This window comes from Ornithorhynchus anatinus, chromosome 1 (assembly GCF_004115215.2).
Source record: "Ornithorhynchus anatinus isolate Pmale09 chromosome 1, mOrnAna1.pri.v4, whole genome shotgun sequence".
NCBI lineage: Eukaryota > Metazoa > Chordata > Mammalia > Monotremata > Ornithorhynchidae > Ornithorhynchus > Ornithorhynchus anatinus.
In genome coordinates this window covers 35,289,086-35,316,541 of record NC_041728.1, presented here as the reverse complement: position 1 = coordinate 35,316,541, position 27,456 = coordinate 35,289,086, and the positions used below count along the sequence as shown (strand labels likewise).

The window sequence follows — 27,456 nt, the reverse complement described above, 5'->3', positions numbered from 1 at the left end:
TCATCTGTAAAATGGGGAATTAAATCCTTAAGCCCTAAGTGGGAAAGGGATTGTGTCCAACCTGATTTACTTGTATTGATCTCAGCACTTTGAACAATGCTTGGCAGATAGTAAGCACTTAACCATATGTATTATTATATCCTATTTTTATTTATACACATATATATGTCCTATTTTAATTTTTAGTTCTCTATATACACATTTATTTATATATTTGTATATATGTGTATGAATAAAAGTAAAAATGTATATACATATAAGTGTGTATGCCTGTGAACATTTGTCAGTCCATTCATTCATTCATTCATTCAATCGCATTTATTGTGCAGAGCACTGTACTAAGCGCTTGGGAAAGTACAATACAACATTAAACAGTGACATTTCCTGCCCATAACAAGCTTACATTCTGGAGGGGGGCAAGACAGGATAAATGCCATCTCTCCAAGTGGGAGGAAGAAGGGTTAAGGATATAGGGGAAAAAGTTCATTTAGAATTTTGAAATCCATCATTCTAACCAAAAATTTTAAATTGTCCTCCAGAAAGGGAAACCAAAAAAACCCTCATTTAAACAATCATCTGACAAACACATATTTTTGAGGTGTCTGAGCAGGAACTGAAAGGGCTGCAGGTCTTAATAGGGTTTTTTTAAAAGGACATTGTATACCATAATTCGAAACGAGCCCATAGTTTCTCATTATAAATTAGGACAGTCTGGAAAATGAAAAAAGGTTTTTTTTATATAGTTTTCAGCTCCCCTGTAGACTGTAAGCTTGTTGAGGGCGGGAAGCGTGTCTTCCAACTCTGTTGTACTGTACTCTCCCCAGTGCTTAGCCCAGTGCTCCACACGCAGTAAGGACCCAATAAATATGATTGATTGATCGACTCTCAGATGTCTAGAGAAAAACACTATTAAGGTCTCCTTGTTGCATTTTGGATGGATTCTTAAACTGGCAGGGTGAACACATCCATTATATTTCAACAGCAAATAGTTTAGCATAAAAGTGAAATTTATTTTTCCGAATAAAACCGATTACTTTCTCAAAAGATAATTCCCACCCTCAATTAACCGTTCAATTGTTGACACCAATCTCGATATTAATAATCACTGCTCTTTAAAATACACCCAGAAGTTTGACCTCAAGCCAATCTTTTAATTGAACGCTTACTATGTGCAGTGCACTGTCCTGAGCACTTGGGAGAGGACAAGACAACAGAATTAGCAGTTAGCGGATTCGTTCCCTGCTCATAAGGATCTTACAGTCTAGAGGGGGAAACGGACATTTAAAAGATTGGATGTCCCTGGATGAAGGCTAGAGGCTGAGACGAACTTGTGATAGATGGTGTATGAATTGGAAGGAGAAGGGACAGGCCCAGCGAGACCCTCTGTACGCCTTCTCTGCCAGATTGTAACTCTGCTTCCGAGGAGATAAAGCGTGGCCTAGCAGAAAGAATCCGGGCCTGGGAGTCAGAAGGACCTGTGTTCTAATCCCAGCTCTGCCATGACTGATTGACTGATTATCTGGAACGATCTAGACCTAGGGTTTGGTGTCCAGAGGATCCACACTTGCAGCAGCCGGTCTCGCGTCCTGTCCTGCCCACGCCGTGAGGAGCCGTAGGGCGGGTGAGGGTCCCATCCCAGTGAACGCTGGTGGGGCTGGAAGCTAGGGTGCTTTGCCATGGGTGTGTCAAGGGTCACACCCTGTGGGAAGCGCTCATGTGTGGTATCTAGCTGCCTCACCACGTATGAAAGAGGCATAAGTGAATTCTTCCCGGGTGGGAAGCGATCGTGGGTGGTATGTAGGTGTTTTACCATGCACAATATGAAAGTATATTCCTCCCGCTAGGGAAGTTCTAATATCATTAAATAATCATATTCCTCCTGAAAGGGGCCTCCTGAGAGGGAGGTTCAATTCGCCGCATTCAAAACATTCAAATAATTCAATTCGGCTCGTGGAATAAATTTAGTCTAAAACACAGGCTTTCTGTCCCCGGTCTCTCTCTCTCTCTCGCCGCGCCGATTCCTGAACGATCCCATCCCCGGGTGATGGGTGACATAAATGGCGATGAGTATGGGATCGGTGATAGGCGACAGAGAGCCGGGAAGGCTGTTGGAATTCCTTGCAGATTGGGGATGGAAAACCTCGAGGCGGGACGGCCGCTGGGTGGAGAATCATTGGGCAGATCCAGTCAGTCTCGTCAGGGATTCTGTGAGCGGTGGGAGGCCAACTGAACCCATCACTGTTTACTGTTGTGTTGTACTTTCCCAAGCGCTTATTAAAGTGCTCTGCACACGGTAAATGCTTAATAAATACAACCGAATGAATGAATGAATGAATGAGAGAAGCAGCTTGGCCTACTGGAAAGAGCATGGGCCTGGAAGTCGAGGACCCAGGCTCCAATCCCTGATCTGCCACTTGTTTGCTGTGTGACCTTGGGCAAGTCATTTTACTTCTCGGTACCTCAATTTCCCCATCTGCAAGATGGGGATTCAATGCCCGGTCTCCTTACTACTTATGCAATCCTCATATGGGACCCGATTAACTTTCATCTACCTCTTGTCCTCTTAACTCACCAGCTGCTCATTCTCAGTCTCCTTCACGGGCTCCTCCTCTGCCTCACACCCCCTCAAGGTTCAGTTCTGCGTCCCTTTCTAGTCTCCATCTACACCCACTCCCTTGGAGAATTCATTCGCTCCCATGGCTTCAAGAACCACCTCGAGGCGGATGACACCCAATTCTATCTCCAGCTCTGATCTCTCTCCCTCTCTGCACTCTCGTATTTCCTCCTGCATTCAAGACATCTCTACTTGGCTGTCCTCCCATCACCTCAAGCTTAACATGTCCAAAACAGAATCCCTTATATTCCAACCCAAACCCTGCCCTCCCCATGACTTTTCCATCACTGTAGACGGCACCACCATCCTTCCTGTCTCAAGAGCCCGTAACTTTGGCATTAACCTTGCTTCCTTTCTCTCACTCAACCCACATATTCAATCCATCACTAAATTCCGTCGGTCCCACCTTTACAACATTGCTAAAATCCGCCCTTTCCACTCCATCCAAACTTTTACCACGTTAATACAAGCACTTATTCTACCCTGCCTGGATGACTGCATCAGCCTCCTTGCTGACCTCGCACCCTCCTGTCTCTCCCCACTCCAACCCCAAATTCACTCTGCTGCCTGGATTATTTTTCTAAAAAAACGTTCAGGCCATGATTCCCCACTCCTCCAAAACCTCCAGTGGTGCCCATCCACCTCCACATGAAACAAAAACTCCTCACCATTGGCTTTAAAGTCCTCAATCCCCTTGCTCCCTCCTCCCTCATCTCACTACTCTATCACAACCCAGACGGGACACTTCCCTCCTCTAATGCCAACCTTCTCACTGTGCCTCAATTTCATCTGTCTTGCTGCCGACCCCTCGCCCAAGTCCTGCCTCGGCCTGGAATGCCCTCCCTCCTCAAATCTGACAGACAGTTACTCTCCCCACCTTCAAAGCCTTACACAAGCAAATCGGGTTGGACACAGTTCCTGTCTCACTTGGGGCTCACAGTCTCAATCCCCCTTTTACAGATGAAGGAATTGAGGCACCGAGAAGTGGAGTGGAGTCAGTGGAGGGCCTTCTGACTTCCAGGCCCGTGCTCTATCCACTAGGCCATGCTGCTTCTCATGTTGTATCCACCAACTCTATTATGCTGTACTTTCCAAGCTCTTAGTACAGTCCTCTGAACCATGGGAAGTGTTTGATAAATATCACTTATTGATAGACACCAGCCTAATTTGGTGCCAATAGGACAGGACCCATATTGAGTGCTTTCTGTGTGCACAGCACTGTGCTAGTGCTTGGGAAAGTACAATACAACAATAAACCGACAGGCTCCCTGCCCACAACAAGCTTACAGCCTAGAGGGGGGTGACAGACACGAATAAAAATAATGACAGATATATACGTAAGCGCTGTGGGGCTGGGCGGGGGGATGAAAGAGGAAAGGAGGGGGAAATTTAAGGCAGCCAAGACTGTTCTTCTATTATTTACCATCTATAATCTTCAATGATTTATTACTAAAGACAGAATAGTAAAACTATATACATTTAGCATTAATACCATCTGGTGCAAGTAGGAACTGTATGTAATTACACAACCCATAGGAGTTAAGTTTACTTCCGCTTCTTGTCTTGAAAAACACTCCTGGGCTGAACTGCCACTATCATATAAGGAGAATAAGTTCACTCCCTTCACTTCATTCACTCCCTTCGCCCCATCCCGTGATGCTTGAAATTCAGACAGGCTCATGTGATTAGAAGAAGTTTCTCAAATTCCGCTGCTCTATTCGAACCAAAACACATAGTAGAAACCCAAGTTCTGACAGAATGGGGTGGACATCATTCATCTGTTCATTCAGTCATATTTATTGAGCACTTGTGTGCAGAGCACTGTACTATGCGCTTGGGAGAGTACTAATACAACAATAAACAGACACATTCCCTGCCCACAACGAGCTAACGGTCTAGAGTGAGGGGAGCCAGACATCGATTCGGAAGACCCTCCCCTCCCAACAGGATTCATTCCTTCATTCAATTCATTTGATCGTATTTATTCAGCACTTACTTTGCACAGAGCACTGTACTAAGCACACTGTACTAAATAGTGACTTTCCCTGCCCAGGAGGAGTTCACAGTCTAGAGATACAGAATGTAGGTACAGCCATAAGAATCACCCAGGGTGCTCTGGGACTTTGCAGAGGATGTCAAAACGAAAGTAGTAAAAAGTCTGATATGATTCTGAAAGACAAGCAGCGTGGCTCAGTGGAAAGAGCGCGGGCTTTGGAGTCAGAGGTCATGAGTTCGAATCCCGGCTCTGCCACTTGTCAGCTGTGTGACTGTGGGCAAGTCACTTAACTTCTCTGGGTCTCAGTTACCTCATCTGTAAAATGGGGATTAAGACTGTGAGTCCCATGTGGGACAACCTGATTCCCCTATGTCTACCCCAGCGCTTAGAATAGTGCTCTGCATATAGTAAGCACTTAACAAATACCAACATTATTAACATTATTATTAGAGCACAAGCCTGGAGTCAGAAGGACCTGGGTTCTTCTAATCTGGGCTCTGCCACTTATCTGCTGTGTGACCTTGGGCAAGTCACTCCATTTCTCTGAGCCTCAGTGAGGCCCATATGGAACCTGGACTGGGTCGAACCTGATCAGCGCCTATCTACCCCAGTGCTTGGTCCAGTGCCTGGCACATGGTATTGGTTGAGCATTTACTATGTGTCGAGCGCTTAACGAACACCATAGAGAAGTCTTTTACATGTCTGGAATTATTGGTGAGAAATTATTGAGTTGTTTGAATTTTTCCCTGTGATAAATCATCCCTCTCCCTCTCCGTCCTCACTCCACCAACATTCACTTCTTGCATAGAGGGCCTAGAATTGCATGTTTTGATCAACTCGCCATTTTGAAGTAGAAAAAATGGTACACCATTTCGCTAGGAAGGAAAAAGATCGAAGCAATTACTACCCTGTCCTTTTATCATTATTCCAAGAGGCGCGCACGTATGGTTTCTCTTAATTACATTCAAAGATAATGATTCTGGGTAATTAGCAACCTACACTGGTGTAGTTCTCATAGGATGTCACAGGAATCTTGTCCAATCCTCAAAGGAATACCGGAGGTTTGGGATGTGGGAAGTAGAGAGAGGAATTTAGCCCAGCCAAAAATACCATTGTAAAATTTAATCACTATAATTTTCATTATGTCACCGATTCCCAAGTACAATCCTTTTTATTCATTGTCAAGTGATCGCCGCACTAATTGCTATACTTGTCTTCTAAGGACACAAACACTCCCATTTTCAGTGACTTCACTTTCTGGCTCACTGTTCATTTCCTTTCCTTAGAAAGAGAACAGTTGTCTATATCTTTCAGGCCAGAAATACTTTCTCGAAGACCCAAAGACCAAAAACACCACAGTCCAAAACACAGAATCATTTAATACATCTACCTTTTCGGGGGCGTCTCAATTCTCCCACTTTTCCATCGGAAAGTATGCCTCGAAGAATAACACAGGCTAGATTCAGTAGGTCAGTCATTCGTACTTATTGAGCGCTTACACTGTGCAGAGCACTGTTCTAAGCACTTGGGAGAGTATAATATAATAATATGTTATACAGACATATAACATAACAATATAACAGACATATTCCCTGCCTACAATGGGCTTACAGTCTAGAGGAGGCGGCTGTAGACTCCTAGAAGGCAGTGATCATATCTCTTAACTCTACTGTCCTCTCCCGAGCACTCAGTACAGAGTTCTGCACAGCGTAAGCACTCGATCAATAGTATCGAATGAGTGGTATTTGCTCTGTTTAAGAAACTTGATTTTGTCCCCCTGAAGCCTTGGACAAGAACATAAAACTGAGATGCTGTGTTAAGAAAAACGAATCAATCGATGTGCTTAAAAGTGTGCAGAGCACTGTGCTAAGCACTTGGAAGAGTGCAATGTGACAGAGTCGGGAGACACATTCCAAAGCAGCTGGGCACCTAACTGGTCAATTCTGGACAGCAAATATGTAACAGCATCCAGATCTTTCAGGCAAAACTGAATTTAGGGCAATGAAAATATGGCCATGTTATTTATACTTGATCCCCCCCGAAAACCACCATCCAATTAACTATGGTTGTGAAGGGGCAGCCCTTGATTACACCAAGCACTGGATTTTACTTAAGCTAATCTCCTTCTAAGCAGCTTCCTCTCTATTGAGACGTTCCAATGCAAATAAGCACTGAAGTACAAATAACACTGTATCGAAAATGTGATCCTGCACTAGGAAAGAAGTACAACGTAGGGCTGTCAATGAATCGAAGTAAAAAGACCCAGAGAAATAAAGAGAAGGCTAGACCAGGGCAACCACTGAGAAAATGACTTGATTTGGAAATGAAGAAATCATTTTCTTCCACTGCCTTCTGCATCACCCTGACTTGCTCTCTTCTTTCTTTCCCCCTTCCAGCCCCACAGGACTTATGGACATATTTGTAATTTTATTCATTTATATTAATGCCCTTCTTCTCCCTCTAGATTGTAAGCTCATTGTGGGCAGGGAATGTGTCTTTTACACTCTACTCTCCCAAGCACTTTTACTCTGCACACAGTAAATGCTCAATTAATGCCGTTGATTGATTGAGACTGTAAGCTGGTTGGACGGAGAACACGTCTGCCAACTCTACTGCATTGTAATAATAATTATAATGTTGGCATTTGTTAAGCGCTTACTATGTGCACAGCACTGTTCTAAGCGCTGGGGTAGATACAGGGTAATCAGGTTGCCCCACGTGAGGCTCACAGTTAATCCCCATTTTACAGATGAGGTAACTGAGGCACAGAGAAGTTAAGTGACTTGCCCACAGTCACACAGCTAACAAGTGGCAGAGCCGGGATTCGAACCCATGACCTCTGACTCCCAAGCCCGGGCTCTTTCCACTGAGCCGTGCTGCTTCTCCCAAGTACTCTCCCAAGTGCTCAGTACAGTGCTCTGCACATAAGTGCGCAATAAATACCATTGATTGATTGACTGTAAGATGGCTGTGGGCAGGGAATATGTCTGTTATTGCATTGTACTCTCCCAAACACTTAATACAGTGCTCTGCACACAGTAAGCACTCAATAAATATGACTGACTGAATATACAGGAGACAGGTTTAAAATTAAGAAGGTTGGTCAGGCCAAATCTCTAATTTAGTTAATAATAATAATTTAAAATTATGGTGTTTGTTAAGCACGGAAACTGTACTAAGCACTGGGGTGGATACAAGCAACTTGGGTTGGACAGTCCCTTAAAGGTTGCAAAAGTTAATTTGAAGGCATGGGCCAGGGAGTAACGATCTTATCCTCTGGAATGTGATGAATATTCCCACAGGCTTTGCTTTTCAAAGACTTAAACTGCCCATTTGAATCCAACTCATTTGATAACTGAAGTATTTTTTAAACCCTTACCATGTGCCAGGCCCTGTACTAAGCACTCAGGGGGAGAGATACAGCAAATTGGGTTGGACACAGTCCCTGTCCCACTTGGAGGTCACAGGCTTAATCCCCATTTAACAGATGAGGAAACTAAAGTCCAAAAATAGTCAAGTGACTTGCCCAAGATCACACACCAGACAAGCGGCAGAGCCGAGATTAGAACCCAGGTCCTTCTAAATCCCGGGCCTGGCCTCTGTCCACTAGGCCGTGCTGCTTCTCTGAAGAACGGAAAGTAGTCTACATTTTCAGCTCTTCTAGTCTTCGGTAAAATAGCTCACAATTTTATTTTTTGGCAAGAAAGGACACAAACGAAGTGCCGCTTCCTTTCTTCAAGTTGGATTCGGGGTGGCAGAGGAGCCAGGCTCATGCCGGCTTTAATTCTCAACAGGGTAACCTATATCATAGTGCTTGGCACACAGTAAGTCTTTAATAAATACCACGATCACCATTTAATCTCCCCTTCTAGAACGTAAGCTCACTGTAGGCAGGGAATGTGTCTACCAACTCGGTTAAGGCCAACTCCCCCAAGAGCTTAGTACAGGGCTCTGCAGTAAGCACTCAATAAATACCATCGATTGATTTATTAGTACAGTGCTCTGCACACAGTAGGTCCTCAATATAGACAATTGAGTGGCTGATTTCACCAGAAGGGATATGCCCCAGGTCTGGAGGGGAGAAAGACAAAAGAGCGATTAATCAAGTTAGCATAAAGAAGGACAGGATTTTCTTTTGCTAAAAATACACCTTTTCTTTTCAAAGAAGCTAAGCTTTGTGAAAGACTATGTATTCATGCTTCTGCTTCAAAGAATATCACTAAATCTTTTCACTTTTGAAGCGAAAGGATTCAGAAAATGTCCTACCTCAAATTTAACGTCATTTATTTGTGCTGAAAGCAAAGGGTGGATGAAGCCATCAAAATCCTTAAGTGTACAAAAGTTGCAATGGAATGTTTACGTTTTATATTAGAGTATTTTATATTCTATTGAATTCAAGCTCAAGCCCACAGGAAAGAAAATGGTACCCATTCTGCTCAGCATCAAACTCTTGTAGTTCCCGAGAGAAGACGTAGCCTGTTAGCGGCAAATGAACGTACAGACATTGAAATTGTTGCGCTCGTGTTGTGTTCCCTGTTGGAGCTGAGAAATTTCATTTTCTGAGAAAAAAATTCTGAGTAAACACTAGATACTGTAAGTTCCTTGTGGGCAGGGAATGTGTCTTCCCAAGCTCTTCGTTCAGTGCTCTGCACACAGTAAGTCAGCAATAAATACCGTTGATTGATTGATTTGGGTCACAAAGGCCACCTGGCAACACAACTGAGGCCATTTCAGCCTGAGGAAAGACGTTGTGACCCCACTTAAAAAAACCAAAGCGGGCCTCTTTTCAATAAATCCCCAAATGAGAAATCCCATACCTTGTTGGGATACGTCATCTAGAACCAATCGAAAACAGAAATGACTGCGACTGTCATTTTCACTGTGAAACTTTTAATGTTCCCAGGGGCTGGTGATCGCTAGCTTCCAAATACCAGCTAAATGCAATTAAAAGAAAAATAATCTGCACAACACACATCGAGGTTTTTAAGGTTTATCATGCCGACGTGACCAGCGCAGAAGGCTTTAATGATCCACAAGCGAAAGGCATGGAAAACATGATATCGTGGTCAACTGGGCTGAACAAGAAGCAGCCTGGCCCAGTGGCAAGAGAACGGGTTTGGGAGTCAAAAGATGTGGGTTCTAATCCCGGCTCTGCCACTTGTCTGCTGTGTGACCTTGGCAAGTCATTTCACTTCTCTGTGCCTCAGTTACCTCATTGTTTTGTTGTCTCCCCCTTCTAGATTGTGAGATCTGGGTAGGGATTGTCTCTATTTGTTGCCGAACTGTACTTTCCAAGCGCTTAGTACAGTGCTCTGCACACAGTAAGCACTCAATGAATACGATTGAATGAATGTAAAATGGGGATTAAGACTGTGAGCCCCACGTGGGACAACCTGATTACCTTGTATCCACCCCAGCGCTTAGAAGAGTGCTTGGCACATAGTAAGGGCTTAACAAATGCCATAATTATCATTATCATTATTATTAAATGACTCCTCCTTTCGAAAACGGCTGAGCCGAGTAGAACAGACACCGTTTTCCTTAAACCCATTTTCATTTCTGCGGTCTAAAGAAGGAGACCATCGCAGTACCGCCCTCTCCCACGTGCTCAGGGCCCCTTGGTACCATACCCTTCTGAGTGGTCGGCACACTGCTCTGCACCCGGCGGGCGCCCGATTAATGCCGCCGGGCCGGGACCCTCGGAGAGAGGGACCCGAAGAGGAAACGTTACCTGGCGTGCGAAGCGGCATCGTTGATGCTATAAGTGCTGCCCTCTCTCGTTAAGGGGTTGGAGCCCGGTTGGCTCTTGCTGTGGAGGTCGAGGCTGAGGGAGGATTCCGCCTTCCTCTCCATCCCGTGGCTCTCCTTCTCTAACGTCCGGTCGGCGATGGAGATGACCTCGCTGGAGCTGTGCCAGAGGGAGGCCCCCTTGTCTTTGCCGGGCCCGGCCGTCCGGGGGGACGAGGTGGCCCCGAGGGAGGACGTGCTGCCGTGGGAGGGGCCGTAGCAGGTGGTGTCAACGCCGCTGTCGGCCGAGGTGCCCTGGAGGAAAGTGTAGCCGCTGGGCTCCGCATCGCCTCGCTCGCCGCTCTCGTACCATTTCTCGTCGCTGTGGGCGCTGGAGCCGTTGCTGGAGAGGGTGTTGCTGCTCGAGTGGCTCGAGTAATGGCTGTCAGACTGGGGAGGAGACATGACAGCCCGGTGGAACCTTCTGGAGAATTTGACTCCGCGGGGGAGAAAGAGGGTGGGGGGGAGGGAGGGAAGGAAGCCGCTGGCCACCGCTGGTTTCGTTTAACCCGTCCCTCGCCACCTCCCTCTCTGGACCGGAAGGTCGGAGTGGGCAGGGAGTGTGTCTGCCAGTTCTGTTGGACTGTACTCTCCCAGCCGCTTAGTACGGTGTTCTGCACACTGGAGGAGCTCGGTGGCAATGCCGATCGACTGACGGAAGCTCTTGCGGACAGGGATTGTGTCTACCACAACAAACGGCATGGTCAAGTGGATAGAGCCCGGGCCTGGAAGTCAGAAGGTCAGGGGTTTGAATCCCGGCTCTGCTGCTTGGCTGTTGTGTGACCTTGAGCAAGTCACTTTACTTCTCTGGGCTTCAGTTACCTCAGCTGGAGACTGGGGACCGAGACTGTGAGCCCCGCGTGGGACAGGGACTGTGTCCAGCCCAATTTGCTTCTATCTACCTCAGCGCTTAGTACATTGCCTGGCACATAGTGAGTGCTTAACAAATACCATAATCATTATTGTTATTACCAACTCTGTTGGACTGTACTCACCCAGGCGCTTAGCGCAGTGTTTGGCACATGGTTAAGTGCTCAATAAATATGAATGGATGGCTGGATTCTCTCAATAAGTTTTTTATGATGTTTGTTAAGCATTTACTAGGTGCCAGGCACTATTAGAGGAGCAGCGTGGCGCAGTGGAAAGAGCACGGGCTTTGGAGTCAGGGCTCATGAGTTCAAATCCCAGCTCTGCCACTTGTCAGCTGTGTGACTCTGGGCAAGTCACTTAACTTCTCTGTGCCTCAGTTCCCTCATCTGTAAAATGGGGATTAAGACTGTGAGCCCCACGTGGGACAACCTGATTCCCCTGTGTTTACCCCAGCGCTTAGAACAGTGCTCTGCACATAGTAAGCGCTTAACAAATACCAACATTATTACTAAGCACTGATACTAGCTAATCAGGTTAGACATAGTCCCTGTCCCATGTGGGGCTCACATACTTTGTCCCCATTTTACGGATGAGGTAACCGAGGTAGAGGGAATCGAAGAGATTTGCCCAAGGTTACAGAGCAGACAAGAGGTGGAGCCGGGATTAGAACCCAGGTCCTCTGGACTCCCAGGCCTGTGTTTTATCTATTAGGCCATGCTGTTAGAGCAGTTGCACCAGGTAGGGCAGATGCTAGTCCAAACCTTCATTTTAAACCAAGACAAGACCATTTCCACTCTCCTCTACCCAAGAGTGTCCCCGGTGAGACTTGTTGTATTTCTGCTTTACAGTACTTGAACACGATTGCAGGAAATAGGCATATAGTTCCCCAAAAGCTGTGTCTTTCTGTCAAATACAGCAATTCGTCGTCTCTTTTCCTCCACCTCCTTATATGCATCGGTCGGTTCACTTCTGTTACTACTTTTACCAAAGGCAGGGACTAGTGAGAGCAGAAAAAACTGCAATTTTTAGATGTGGGTCCTAATCCCGGCTCCGCCACTTGTCTGCTGTGTGAGCTTAGGCAAGTCATTTCACTTCTCTGTGCCTGTTACCTCACTGCTTTGTTTTGTTGTCTGTCTGCCCCCTCTAGACTGTGACCCCGTTGTTGGGTGGGGATTGTCTCTATCTGTTGCCGAATTGTACTTTCCAAATGCTTAGTACAGTGCTCTGCACATAGTAAGCACTCAGTAAGTACGATTGAATGAATGTAAAATGGGGATTAAGACCGTGAGCCTCACGTGGGACAACCTGAATACCTTGTATCTACCCCAGTGCTTAGAAGAGTGCTTGGCACATAGTAAGCACTTAACAAACGCCATAATTATCATTATCATTATATTATATTATTATTGCTTTCCTTGACACCCAAGATAACGCAGCGTGGCTCAGTGGAAAGAGCATGGGCTTTGGAGTCAGAGGTCATGGGTTCGAATCCCAGCTCGGCCACTTGTCAGTTGTGTGACTTTGGGCAAGTCACTTAACTTCTTGGTGCCTCAGTTACCTCATCTGTAAAATGGGGATTAAGACTGTGAGCCCCACATGGGACAACCTGATTCCCTTGTGTCTACCCCAGCGCTTAGAACAGTGCTCGGCACATAGTAAGCGCTTAACAAATACCAACATTATTATTAAGTGCTTACTATGTCAAGCACTGTTCTAAGCGCTGGGGTAGATATAACCTAATCAGGTTGGACACAGCCCCTGAACGACGTGGGGCTTGCAATCTTGATCTCCATTTTACAGATGAGATAACTGAGACCCAGAAGTGAAGTGACTTGCCCAAGGTCACACAGCAGACAAGTGGCAGGGCTGGGATTAGAACCCAAGACCTCCTGACTCCCGGACCTGTGCTCTAGCCACTATACCCAGCTGCAAAGCGGTTAGCCGTAGTAACAGTTATCAGGTGCTCTCTGTGTGACAAACACTGCATTAAGTGCTGGAAAAGAATACACAGGTGGGAATTAGGTGGGAAAAGGAGCTGGAATTAGAACCCAGTTCCTCTGATTCAGAAGCCCGTGCTCTTTCTATTATTATTCTCAAATGCCACCGAGTCATTTTCGACGCACAGCGACTCTGTGGAGATATTTTCTCCTGCCCTATTATCTTCTGCCATAATCCGTAACCTTTCTAGCGGTTCTTCCGCTATCGCTCTCCATTTAGCTGCCGGTCTGCCTCTTCCACGTTTTCCCTAAACTTTTCCTAGCATTAGTATCTTCTCCAGAGAATTAGTTCTCCTGATGACGTGTCCAAAAAATGCTAACCTTAAGTTGAGTCACTTGGCCTTCGAGAGACCACACTGGTTTCATTTGCTCTAAAACCTACCAGGCCATGATAAGTCCAGAAATGAGGAAAAGAGTATTTAAACAACAGAAGTTTTAGACAAGTTCACTTGAATCAGATAATGAACAGTGGAGGTGAATAAACTGTGTCTGCAGTCTAGTTGCAGAGTTTCCTGGATACTTTCTGAGCGCTGAGGATGCAGCTCTTGATTTATGGGCTAAAACTCTCCATCCCTTGTCAGACTAAGAAAAGCCACTGCCAAAGTCAAAATGGGCTCTTGTTTTCGTTCTACTGGGATGGATGAATAAAAGCAGTGAAAGCAGCTTAGTACACTGCTCTGCAATCGGTAACTGCTTAATAAATACGACTGAATGAAAGAAACGTAGGGCTGGAAAAAAAAATGGGGAGCCTCATTATTATAATACAAGGGATCTAGAAAGTTGCCTACCAAAATCACTCCGTTAGGGCATGGGGTAACTCTTTACATCAGGTAAACCTGATGTACCAAGATAGAGAATATGGTCCATCAATCCATCAGTGGTATTTACTGAGCGCTTCCTACATGCAGAGCACTGGCCTAAGCACTTGGGAGAGTATGATAGAACGGAATTAGCAGACACATCAACAAGCTGAAACAAGACAGAGCATATCCTGGTATTGGCATCTCATAAATCTAGGGACTGCATGGAGCCCGGGCCTCCGCCACTTGTCTGCTGGGTGATCTTGGGCAAGCCACTTCACTCCTCTAGGCCTCAGTTCCCTTCTCTGTAAAATGGGGATGAAGACTGTGAGCCCCACGTGGGACAGAGACCGTGTCCAGCTCAATCAGCTCGTATCCACCCCGGCGCTCAGTACAGCGTCTGATACCTAGTGAGCTCTTCACAAAGACCATCATGAATGAGTTCATTAGATTGCTCCTACAGGTTTCTCAGTGCCACAAGGTGGATGAGCTCGGTCTAAAACCCAGTGGTGGAATTTACCCAGGATACTTACCCTGGTAGAAATCACTTGCCCACAAACCCCTTGCTTCTCTCACACACGACAGGCCCCCACCCTCTCAGTTCGACCAGCAGTGAAACGTTGCGCCTAACAAATCTGCTAATGGGCCGGGGCTGAGCTCTTGGAATGCTGAGGAAAGGATGGGATTTCTCTTCCCTCCCCTCCACATTCCAAGACGGAGGAGGGACGGCTCACCCTGGAGACACCACCGTGGCCGGCAAGAGTCAAAGGTTTCAACGGCGGGAGTTTCGTTTACTTACGTGCCCCTGCTTGCTTGCAGGCAAATGAACCACCGGTCCCTGTCTTATTAGTCTGCTGCCAGGGCTGTCTCTGAACGATGGCAGGACCTTGGAAACTGCGGGGATATGGCACGTCGGTTCTGGAATACAACACAGAGCATAAGGGCACGGGCAACGAGGAAACTCGACACGGGTGTGACAGATGAAGGAGGCTTGGCATTGCATCGTTAGGGGCAGTGACCAGCCAACTTTCAATTCAGCAGGAAGCTTGTTGGAAATTCACACGAGAGACAGCATGTCAGAAACCCGGTGGTTGATGGTAGACGCTGGCAGGTGGTGACAATATGTCGTATCGTACACAGTGACGTACTCGATTTCCACCAAACCACAATTATCCGAAGGAGTGGCGACGCTTCGAATCAAGTTTTGGTTTGGGGGAGGTTTAGGATACATGAACTGGAGTCATGAAATTCACTGCACGTTTTGGCTGGCCTGGTTTTTCAGCTCCAAAACCTCGACAGTCAGGGATGCGATCGCACGTTACTTACCGTGTTACTTTTGAAATCTTTTACCTGTATATTCACGCTGCTCGAGGACAAAAGAATTGTAATCCTGAAGTCCTCTATAACTGTAAGCTAGGTACGACAGAAAAGACACATAGCAACTAGTTTACTTAGAACAGTTCCTGCCTTTGAACGCCAAGCAAGCTTTAAAGGTGGGGTTCCAAAGGTGAGAGGATGGTTGATTAAATATTCTCTGATTTGACAGTCGCCTGCACTAGTATCCACAACATGGCATCTTAGAGTCTTTTTTCTAGAAAAGCACCAAGTTCTACATGAAAAACTTTTTTTTTTTAACTTGTCCTCTAACATTTTCCAAGAGAGATAGGTATAAAAATTACATTAGAAAGCAGGGGCGTAGCAGGAGGTGAGCTGGGAGGATGAAAAAAAGAAAAAGAAGAGTTAACTCTTAATTAAACTTTCTCTATGGAGTCGTTAGGACTCTGCCCAGCAGAATAGAAAGAAATTCTGAAAGAAGGGCAGAAGAATAAAAGAAAGAATCCTGAAGGGAGGCAACACTTTGAATTATTGAATTGCTTAAAGTTAGAGGCCTTTGTTTTGGACACTTTCAGGTGTCTCATATGTTATAATTAATATGGAAGCATCGTGGTCTAGTGGATACAGCACGGGCCTGGAAGTCCGAAGGACCTGGGTTCTAATCCCGGCTCCACCATGTGTCTGCTGTGTGACCTTGGGCGAGTCACTTCAATTCTCTGGGCCTCAGTTCCCTCATGTGGAAAATGGGGATTTAGAATGTGAGCCCCTGATTAACCTGTTTCTATCCCAGTGCTTGGCACTTAACAAGTACTAAAACTATCATTGTCATGATTATCTTTGGAGAGAGCCTGGGAGTCAGAGGGTCCGAATGCTAATCCCGGTTCCTCTGCTTGTCTGGTGTGTGATGTCTGACAAGTCACTTGACCTCTCTGTGCCCCGTCTCCTCCATCTCCCAATGGGGATTCAAAACCTATTCTCCCTCCTACTTAGACTGTGACCCCCAAATGGGATCTAGTTATCTTATATCTACCCTCGCGCCTAAAGCACAGGGCTTGACAAATAGCAAGCGCTTAACAAATACCACCATTACCATTATTATTAGTTCACTAATAAGCAGCAAGGCTTAGAGGAAGGAGCATGGGCCCAGGAGACCAGGGCCCTGGGTTCTAATCCCGGCTCTGCCACATTATGTTGCATGACCTTGGGCAAGTCGCGTGGCTCAGTGGAAAGAGCATGGGCTTTGGAGTCAGGGCTCATGAGTTCGAATCCCAGCTCTGCCACTTGTCGGCTGTGTGACTGTGGGCAAGTCACTTAACTTCTCTGTGCCTCAGTTCCCTCATCTGTAAAATGGGGATTAAGACTGTGAGCCCCATGTGGGACAACCTGATTCCCCTCTGTCTACCCCAGCGCTTAGAACAGTGCTCGGCACATAGTAAGCGCTTAACAAATACCAACATTATGGGCTCATGAGTTCGAATCCCACTCTGCCACTTGTCGGCTGTGTGACTGTGGGCAAGTCACTTAACTTCTCTGTGCCTCAGTTCCCTCATCTGTAAAATGGGGATTAAGACTGTGAGCCCCATGTGGGACAACCTGATTCCCCTATGTCTACCCCAGCGCTTAGAACAGTGCTCGGCACATAGTAAGCGCTTAACAAATACCAACACTTCTCTGGGCCTCAGTGACCTCATCTGTAAAATGGGAATGAAGACAGTGAGCCCCATATGCAACAGGCCCTGTGTCCAACCTGATTAAACTTGCAATTACCCCGGTGCTTAAAATAGTGCTTGGCACATAGTAAGTGCTTAACAAGTACCATAATTATCATTACTATTGTTAAGTACACGAAGTTCCTGTCTTGGCTCCATTTTATAGGATTTTCTGAGGCTTTGCTTGCATACTGAAGGTCCCAGAGATCTCTGACTGGAAATAATCATTACAATGACAGTGGCCACGATTTCTTAAAAGTCTTAAAAAAAAAAAATCCTTCGCGTCACTGCATGGAAACCTTTGGCTTTCGTGTAGAGAGAGAGGTCTTTATGATTATTCCTTGTGCTTTCTCTGACAAGCCCTGTTTTCCCTCAAAGGGACAAGGAGTGGTAGCTTATTCAGGGGTAGATGAATGGCATAGGTTTTCAACCACAACTGTTATCATTCAAACCTGACAGACTGAAATAGAATTACACCTACTGAGAAGCAGCCTGGCTTAGTGGCTAGAGCCTGGGAGTCAGAAGAACATGAGTTCTAATCTTGGCTCCACCACTCGTCTGCTGGTGACCTGGGGCAAGTGGTTTCACTTCTCTGAGCCTCAGTTACTTCATCTGGAAAATGGGGATGAATGCTGTGAGCCCCACGTGGAACAGGGACTGTGTCCAACCCAATTTGCTGGTACCCCCTACTCCCAAGCGCTTAGTACAGTGCCTGGTACATAGTATGCACTTAAATACTATAGTTATAGATATAGTACATATCACTAAGTAAAGGGATATGAGAAAAAGCCAACGGAGAAGTTCAGGCGGAATAATGAACGCGACTCTAATGATGAACCTAGAAATTACGCTCCCGAGATGGTTCTGCGAACTTCTTTAGATGGGGGTCGTGGCACCTGATGGTGTACAAATTGGTTTTGGGTGCCATGATGTTCACGGCCTCCCCCAGCCTTCAAAAATGCGGTTTAATGCCTTGGCCCTATAACAGATCGGATTTGCACACGTCATTCCCATCAACAGTAACAAAACTTCAGATTAGAAAGTTCTGAGTGGGCCAACCTCAGGTTTCTCCCAATTAAAAAGTGAGAGGAAGAAAATGAAACGCGGTTTCAGTGACAAGACAAAGCGCACTGAGGCTCTGAAGTGAATGGACCAAAAATGTCTCAATCCGTTGCCGAATTTTACATTTCAAGTGCTTAGTACAGTGTTCTGCTTAGTACAGTGCTCTGCACATAGTAAGCACCCAATAAATACTACTGAATGAATGAGAGAATGAGAGATCTTCAGAACCTGAGAATTTCATTTCACTTGCCACGCTTGCAGAATCCTTTTTTTTTTTTTCTGCTCTCCACGACTAGGGGAAGGGAAGCATAATAAAAGCAGGAAGGCAACATGAACTGGTTTGCAGATGAAGCCGGTGGAGGTGTTCGGCTTCAAACCTCACGTGTTGTTAGAGCTCTTTTTTGCTTTAAGACTCCCCTAAATCACAGTCCATGAAAATGATGGCAAGGGTAGTGAAGGTAAAATTAGAGTTGGAAGGAAAGCAAGCCAGTTCCTTTAGAATCCAAAAGCAGCATAGTGGAAAGTCAGGGAGTCAGAGGACCTGGGTTCTAATCCTGCCTCTGCCCCGGTCTGCTGGGTGACCCTGGGCAAGTCACTTCACTTTCGTGTGCCCTAGTTCCCTCATCTGCAAAATGGGGATTCAATACCTGTTCTCCCTCCTACTTAGACTGTGAGCCCCGGGTGGGATCTGATGATCTGGTATCTAGCCCAGTGCTTAGTACAGTGCCTGGTGCATAGTAAGTGCTTAACAAATACTACGGTTATTACTTTTGTAAATGCCGCTGGAGCAGAACTTCCTTCCATGGCAGTCTCGGTACCAAATAGAAGAATCTTTCTGTTTCCTCATTTTCGGTTTTCACTCGTTAGTGGGCGATTTTACCAACTGATCAGGTACCCTTAGCTGACGGTTTAACAGACCAGAGACTCTGGTTGAAGAGGTACTTATTTCATTTTGCAGACGGGATTTCATTTTACAGTTCCTATGATCGAAGAATCATATAAAATATCCATAAGATCCTTTCAAAGGAAGTATCACAGGGACTCCGGATCAATCGATGGTATCTATTGAGCGCTTACTGTGTGCCGAGCACTGTAGTTAGCATTCGGCTTCTAATCTCGGCTCTGCCACTTGTCCGCTGTGGGAACTTCTCTATGCCTCAGTTCCCTCATCTGTGAAATGAGGGCTAAGACTGTGAGCCCCTTGGGTGACAGGGACTGTGTCTGACCTTCTATCTTGTATCTGCCCCGGAGCTTAGAACACTGCCTGGCACATAGTAAGCACCAAAGAGTTGGGAGAAACATAAAAAAAGAGTTGGGAGTTACATAAAAAAAGAGTTGGGAGAAACGTTCCTTGCCCACAATGAGTTTACAATCCAGAGGGATAAAATAAACAAAAACTAAATCGCTAAGGACAGAAAACAGCTCACAGCTCATTGGTTCGTTTTGAATTTGAGGACATCTCCTAAGGATTAATCGGTAGATTTATTAAGTACTTATTGCATGCAGACCAATCGACCAATCAGTCTGTGGTATTTACTGAGGGTTATTATGTGCAGAACACTGTACTAAATGCTTGGGAGAGCACTGGGCTTAGCATATAGAAAGATACAATAAAGATGAAGGACACAATCCTTGCCCTTGAGAATTTAGAATTTACTCAGGAAGACTATCACTACTTAAATTTACAAATCGAACTCTGGGAAAAGGGAATACGTACAATAGTTAGTCCTTAAATGATTTTGTAGGGAAGGTATGTACAGAAGTCCTAGGTATATAAAATCAATCACTGGTATTTACTGAGCACTTTCTGTGGGCAGAGCACTGCATTAGACGCTTGGGAGAGTACAATATAAAAGATTTGGGAGACACTCTTCCCTGCCCACATCAAGAGGCCACAGTTGTTCTACAACCTAGAGTTTTATGGTTTTCCACCGGTTTCATTCCAAGACTTGGTTAAGCGCGGTATATCGAGGATCTAATTCTAAGACGCGCCGATTAACCGGTGTCGAAACAGATCGTAAGCAAGGGCAAGAACTTTAAGGGGCTGCCAGATGCTTAGGTGGAGGAAGTCACAGGCCTAAGTAATCTCGGGATGAGCAGAATTTACCGTCTGTCTACAAAAGTTACTTACCCAAGTGGTCGCCAATGCTGTCCTGACTCCTCTGCCAACTGGGCGTGGATTTCCCGCTTCCGCCAATATCCGTTTGGGTACTCTGCCTGTCGATGGAAGCCGGGGACCTGCGACTCATTCCAAACCTGCGGACATTCCCAAGATCAAAGGTAAATGGACGAGGGGAGAGTCGATCGATCGGCCGGTCAACCATATTTAGTGAGCGCTTGCCATGGGCCAAGCACTGTACTAAGCGCTTAGGAGAGGACAGTGTAGCAATACAACAGAGGTGTCCCCATCCAACGAGCTGACAGTCTAGAGGGGGAGACAGACATTGAGAGAAATAAATAAATGACAGATAAGGACACAAGTCCCAAGGGGCTGAGGCGTGATGCTATTGATGCCTACTTGTTTTGTTTTGTTGTCTGTCTCCCCCTTCTAGACTGTGAGCCCGTTGTTGGGTAGGGATTGTCTCACTTGCCGAACTGTACTTTCCAAGCCCTTGGTAGAGTGCTCTGCACACAGTAAATGAATACGATTGAATGAATGAATGGGGTAAATAAAAGGAGAAAATCAGGGTGACGCGGAAGTGAGTGGGAGGAGGGGAAAGGAAGGTGGGGTCGGGGAAAGCCTCTTGGAGGAGGTGTGCTTTCATTAAGGCACATTCACCCAGAGGCATATGATCTTAAAGTCAATAGTATACACGGTACACAGGTTTACTTATGACACCTTGTCGCTTAATATTGTCTGGTAGAGAAGCAGTGAGGATACAACCCAGGCTTGGGAGTCAAAAAGACCTGGGTTCTCATCCCAGCTCTGCCTCTTGTCCTGTTGGGTGACCTTGGGCAAGTCACTTTCCTTCTCTGGGCCTCACTTACTTCATCTGCAAAATGGGGATTAAAACTTGGAACCCTACGGAGGACATGGACTGTGGCCAACCTGATGTTGTTGCATCTCTCCCAGTGTTTAGTACAGTGCCTGGCACGGAGTCAGCGTTTAACAAATACCACAATTAATTAATCAGCAGTGGGTACTAATGGAAAAAGGACTGGCCATTTGAAGCAGAAGACATGAGTTCAAATCCCAGCTCCTCCACGCAACTGCTGTGTGACCTCTGGTAGGGTGGTTCACTCTTCTGTGCCTCAGTTTCCTCATCTGTAAAAATGGGGATGATACCCATTCTACCCCCCGCCTTAGATGGTAAGCCCAATGAGGGACAGAGAATGTGTCCAATTGATTTATAATGTACATGACCCCAATGCTTGGTGTAGTGTGGAAACACAGTGAGCACTAATAGAATCCACAATTATGATTCTTAGTACTGTTACTGCTCATTTTCCAACATCTCTCCGAGAAGCCAAAAAAGATGCTATCTGCTTGAGGCACCGTTACTATTTAAAGAGATAATTTATAAGAATAACATTACTTTTAAAGATATAATTTTCTTTATCATTTAATGAAAGAGTCAGGTTTCTGGATGTTTCCTGGGTTTTAACACAAGCACAGACATACAATACCTCCCAATCAGAGTCTGCAAATGTGTTGATACTTATGAGAGGCTAAAGTCACATTAGAAACTCTTATTTCCAACTCGTCAACTGAGCCAAGATTTCATATCAGACTCCAGTTAGGGAAGTTCAATTTACTTCTGAGGAGAAGAAATCCTTTGCCACGTTGCAGGGGTGCTATTTCATTAAAAGAGCTGAAAAAAACTAGTTGCTAAAAGAAATCCAATGCTTTGTCGATGCTTCACATCTATCCTGCTTTTTTACGGTATTTTTTAAGCACTTTACTATGTGCCAGGCACTGTACTAACCACCAGGGTGGACACAAGCAAACCAGGTTGGACACTGTCCCTGTCCCACATGGGTTTCACAGTCTTGATCTCTAGTTTCCAGATGAGGGAACTGAGGCACAGAGAAGTGGAGCGACTTGCCCCGGGTCACACAGCAGACAAGCGGCAGAACCAGGATTAGAACGGGAACCAGGATTAGAACCCAGGTCCTTCTGCTTCCCTCAACACAGGTAATAACACAATTTAATACGTTTTGGTAAATTTATATGGAGAACCTCCAGTTACTTCTTGTAATTTGCTTTTTATGAGTCTTCACAAGAGCATCATTAAGGAGACGAATGTTAAGTCTAAGAAGTCTGAGAAGCAGCGTGGCCTAATGGATAGAGCACGTGTCTGGGAGTCAGAAGGACCTAGATTCTAATCCTGCCCCTCCCACATCTCTGCCGGGCAACCTTGGGCAAGTCACTTCTCTGTGCCTCGGTTACCTCATCTGTAAAATGGGGATTGACACTTTGAGCCCCGTGTGGGACTTGAACTGTGTCCAACCTGATTACCTTTCATATACCCCAGTGCTTGGCAAGAGCTTAACAACTACCATTCCCCACATAAAAGGGTCTCACTGTAGTGCAGTTGAGGAGATTGAAGCACAGGATGATTAAGGAATTTAACCAAGTGTCACATAGCTGAACCAGGAAAAGAATCTAGTATGTCCCAGATCCTCTACCTCACACTAACACTTTGCTAGATAATAAGACGTACGAAATACCATTTTAGAAAATGGAAAAGTATCACAATAATGGACTCTTAAAAGTGATAACCCAAAGAAAATCACAATAAATTCAGCCCTGAAAATTTTTTCCACAGGAAATCCCAGCTATCTTTGACAAAAACAAAGAAAACCAAAACACCATACATCATGAGTTTAGCAGTTAGTTACTAACTCTAATAGTTGCAGAACAAAATAGCAGTGGAATAATGTTTGACTCTTCCCATGCAAATATTAGCTTAAGAGTGACCAATTGCTATACTCGCTGAAAAATGTTTGGCTAATTTTATGATGTATTATATCTAAAGTGTCAGAGACTGAGAAAAGCCACATGCAGAGTCATCATCAGCAGTGGCGTTTTACTGAGTGCTTATTATGTGCAGAGGACTATACTAAGCGCTTTGGAGAGTACAATATAACAGAGTAGGTAGACACATCCCCTGCCCGCAACGAGCTAACAGGCTAAAGAGGAGACTCATTTACAGTATTTATATCTTGAATGACAATGACAAAATAGTCTGAGGTTTTTGTTTTTTTAAAATAGACTATTATGAATAAAGCTTACTAATTCAAATGGGAATTAAGTAGGGTCCTTGACCACAGGAGATTAAATTTATGTCTAATCGCCTCAGAATCTGTATATATAGGAAATAGTTCTTTACAGATGGTCAGTAGAGGGACTCACAGATTGAAAAAGCACATTCTGCCAATGTTTTCCTCATCAGTGGCATTTATTGAGCGCTTACTGTGTGCAGAGCACTCTACTAAGTGCTTAAGTAGTTATACAATCCACTTTCTGTTAGGTCATTTCATGGCCACTGACTGTCCACCCCTTCTAGACTGTGAGCCCGTTGTTGGGTAGGGATTGTCTCTATTTGTTAATGAACTGTACTTTCCAAGCACCTAGTACAGTGCTCTGCACACAGTAAGCACTCAATAAATACAATTGAATGAATGAATGAATACAGGGATATATTTAAATACAGCTGCATTTAATGATGAGGATAGCGCTCTGCACATAGGAAGCGCTCAATAAATACCATTGATTGTTTAGACTGTAAGCTTGTTGAGGGCAGGGAATGTGTTTTATTGCTATGCTGTACTCTCCCAAACTCTTAGTACAGTGTTCTGCACAAAAGAGCGCTCAATAAATACCACTGATTGACTGATTGCTGATATTAAGAGTGGTATTTGTCAAGCACTGTGCTAACCACTGGGGTAGATAAAGGCTAATCAGATCGGACCAATCCCACATGGGGTTCACAGTCTAAGGGGGAGGGAGAACAGATATATATTTTTACTGCTGAGGAAATGGAGGCACAGAAAAGCGACGTGACTTGCCCAAGGTCACACTGCAAGTGAGAGATGGAGTCATGATTAGAAACCAGGTCTCCTGATTTCTAGCTCTTTCCACTAGGTCGTGCTGCTTCTCTAACATAAATGCTTAAAAAAAAATCAAGAGAGACCTAGGATTTGAAACGGTAAATGGACTCACTTTTTTATTTGTTATTGGGTAGCATAAAAATTATTTATAGATTGAAAGTGCTTACCGCCACTGGGAAGAGGAATCGAAACTTCCCGAAATCCAAAAGTAACGGACTTCAAAGTCATCTACAAAACTCAAAACTACAAAACTTGGAGGTATGGGATATATAAATATCGCTGCCCTCCAAGTCTGAAAATACTACGCCTGAATGTGTCTGTTGAAACAGAGGTAGTGGAAAGAGCACTGGCTTGGGAGTCAGAGGACGTGGGTTCTGATCCCTGCACTTATCTGCTGTGGAACCTTGGGCAAGCTGCTTAACTTCTCTGTGCTTCAGTTCCCTCATCGGTAAAATGGGTGTTTGGCCTGTGAGCCTCATGTGGAACAACCTGATTACCATGTAATAATAATAATAATAATCATAATAATGTTGATATTTGTTAAGTGCTTTCTATGTGCAGAGCACTGTTCTAAGTGCTGGGGTAAATACAGGGTAATCAAGTTGTCCCACGTGAGGCTCACAGTCTTCATCCCCATTTTACAGATGAGGTAATTGAGGCACAGAGAAGTTAAGTGGCTTGCCCACAGTCACACAGCTGACAGGTGGCAGAGCAGGGATTCAAACCCATGACCTCTGACTCCCAAGCCCGTGCTCTTTCCACTGAACCACACTATCCATCCCAGGGCTTAGAATAGTGCTAGGCACATAGTAAGAACTTAACAAACACCATTATTATTACTATTATTATTATTATGTCTGATTAGCAGTCCCTATCACATCATGTTTGTGGAAAGATTCACCTCCTGCAGTAGTTCATTCATTCATTCAATAGTATTTATTGAGCGCTTATTATGTGCACAGCACTGTATTAAGCGCTTGGAATGTTCAATATGGCAACAGATACAGACGATCCCTGCCCAATGACGGGCTCACAGTCTAAACGGGGGAGAGTTCATTTCCTATCAACAATTGTTGGCTTTGCTTCTTAAATTAATAATAATAATGATAATAATAGATTTGTTAAGCACGTACTATGGTTCAAGCAGTGTTCTAAATGCTGGGGTAGATACAAGCTTAATCAGGTTGGACCCATTCCCTGTCCCACATGAGGCTCACATTCTTAACCCTCATTTTACAGATGAGGGAACTGAGGCACTTGATTTGTCCAAGGTCACGCAACAGACAGGTGGCAGAGCCGGGATCAGAAACCACGTCCTTCTGACTCCCAGGCCCGGGCTTTCTGCTAGGTCACGCTGCTTCTGTTGTTAAGCTTGTTGTGGGCAGCTTGGCTGTTAATTCTGCTGTATTATACATACCCAAGCGCTTAGTACAGTTCTCAGCACACGGTGAGCGATCAATACATACCACTGATTGATCAGACTGGAGCTCATTGTGGGCAGGGAATGTGTCTGTTTATTTTTCTACTGCACTCTCCCCAGGGCTTAGTACAGTGCTTTGAAAACAGTGAGCGCCCAATAAATACCACTGATTGACTGATTGATTGCCGTCCACTTTGGGTGGCAATTTTCGGGCACCGTCTGTTCTCAGGGTCAACGCTTTTATAACTGTTTGCCAGGCGGCCCTGACTCCTGACTTCTTTCTGCTGCTTCAAATGACCACAGCTATCAGGAGAAGCAGTGTGGGCTAGTGGCGGAAGCACAGACCTGGAAGGCAGAAGGACCTGGGTTCAAATCTCGGCTCTGCCACTAGTCTGCTGTGTGACCCTAGTCAAGTCCCTTGACTTTTCTGGGCCTCAGTTAACTCCTCTGCACAACAGGGATGAAGACTGTGAGCCCCATGTGAGACATGGATGTGTCCAATCTGATTACTGAGTAGCTACCCCAGTGCCAAGAGCAGTGCCTGGAAGATAGTATGTGCTCAACGAATACCATTAAAAAAAAAAATCAATCCATCAATGGTATTTCTTTAGTGCTTATTACATGCAGAGCACTGTGATAAGTGCTTGGGAGAGTACGACATAACAGAATTAGCAGATGTTCCCTGACCACAATGAGCTGACAGTTAAGAGGGGGAGACAGCCATTAATACAAGTGATTAATTGATAATGTATGATTTAAGGATATGTACGTATGTCCTCCCACCTACGTAATAATAATAATTGTAGTATTTATTAAGCATTTAGACTGTACTAAGCGCTGGGGTGGATACGAGCAAATCGGATTGGACGCCGTTCCCGTCCCACGAGGGGCTTACAGTCGCAATCCCCATTTTCCAGATGAGGTAACTGAGGCCCAGAGAAGTGAAGTGACTCGCCCGAGGTCACGTAGCAGACAGGAGGCAGTGCCGGGATTAGAAACCACATCCTCTGACTCTCAGGCCCGGGCTCTCTCCACTATGCCATGCTAGGCCACGCGGAGTTTCAAAGTCTGACCCAAACACTCCCATCAGAGTCGCTTGTGCCAAGACTCCTCTCTGTCCTTCCCCACCATGAATATCTCCGGCTCTCTTCAGAGTCTCTTACTTTCCCGTGGGCTTAAAGCCTTCCAGCCCGCTGTCCCCTTCAACCTCACCTCGCTGCTCTGCTGCTCCGACCCAGCCCGCACACTTCCCTTCTCTAATGCCAACCTACTCACTGTACCTCCATCTCATCCACGTCCTGCCTCTGGCCGGGAATGCCCCCCTCTTCACAACCGACAGACCCTCGCTCTCCCCATTTTCAAAGCCTTATTAAAATCTCGTCTCCTCCAAGAGGCCTTCCCTGATTAAGTGTTCATTTCCCCTACTCTGCATCGCCTTTACACTAGGTCTTGTCCGCTGTATTTCCCCCTACCCTCAGCCCTACATTGCTTCTGTAAATATCAGTACTTTATTTTAATGTCTATCTCCCCACCCAGATCGTAAGCTCCTTGTGGGCAGAACACGTGTCTACCAACTCTGTTACACTGTACTCTCCCAAGCATTCGGTACAGGGCTCTACACGCAGAAAGCGCTCAATAAATGCGATGCGATGTTCTCCTTGCCATTTACTTTTCGGCTTTACTAGTTCCAATGCAGTTTTTTCTCTGAGATCATGCATATTTAAGTTGGTTAATGGGTTATCCCCAAAGGTGAATAATGGATTCTTGGGGCCTCTCCAATTTCAAGAACGATAAAAGAAATCAGACAATTAT

At 45.3% G+C, this 27,456-nt stretch overlaps 1 protein-coding gene across 1 annotated transcript in view; it reads right to left on the bottom strand.

The window, feature by feature from the left end:
- SIPA1L1 (signal induced proliferation associated 1 like 1) overlaps nt 1–27,456 on the bottom strand; it is a 363,817-nt gene that overhangs the window by 14,207 nt on the left and 322,154 nt on the right. The window contains exons 17-20 of the mRNA XM_029058544.1: nt 20,302–20,426; nt 15,415–15,477; nt 14,864–14,982; nt 10,342–10,787 (exon numbers count right to left, since the gene is read on the bottom strand). Coding sequence (XP_028914377.1) covers nt 10,342–10,787; nt 14,864–14,982; nt 15,415–15,477; nt 20,302–20,426 — 753 coding nt within the window. The remainder of the gene's footprint in view (nt 1–10,341; nt 10,788–14,863; nt 14,983–15,414; nt 15,478–20,301; nt 20,427–27,456) is intronic.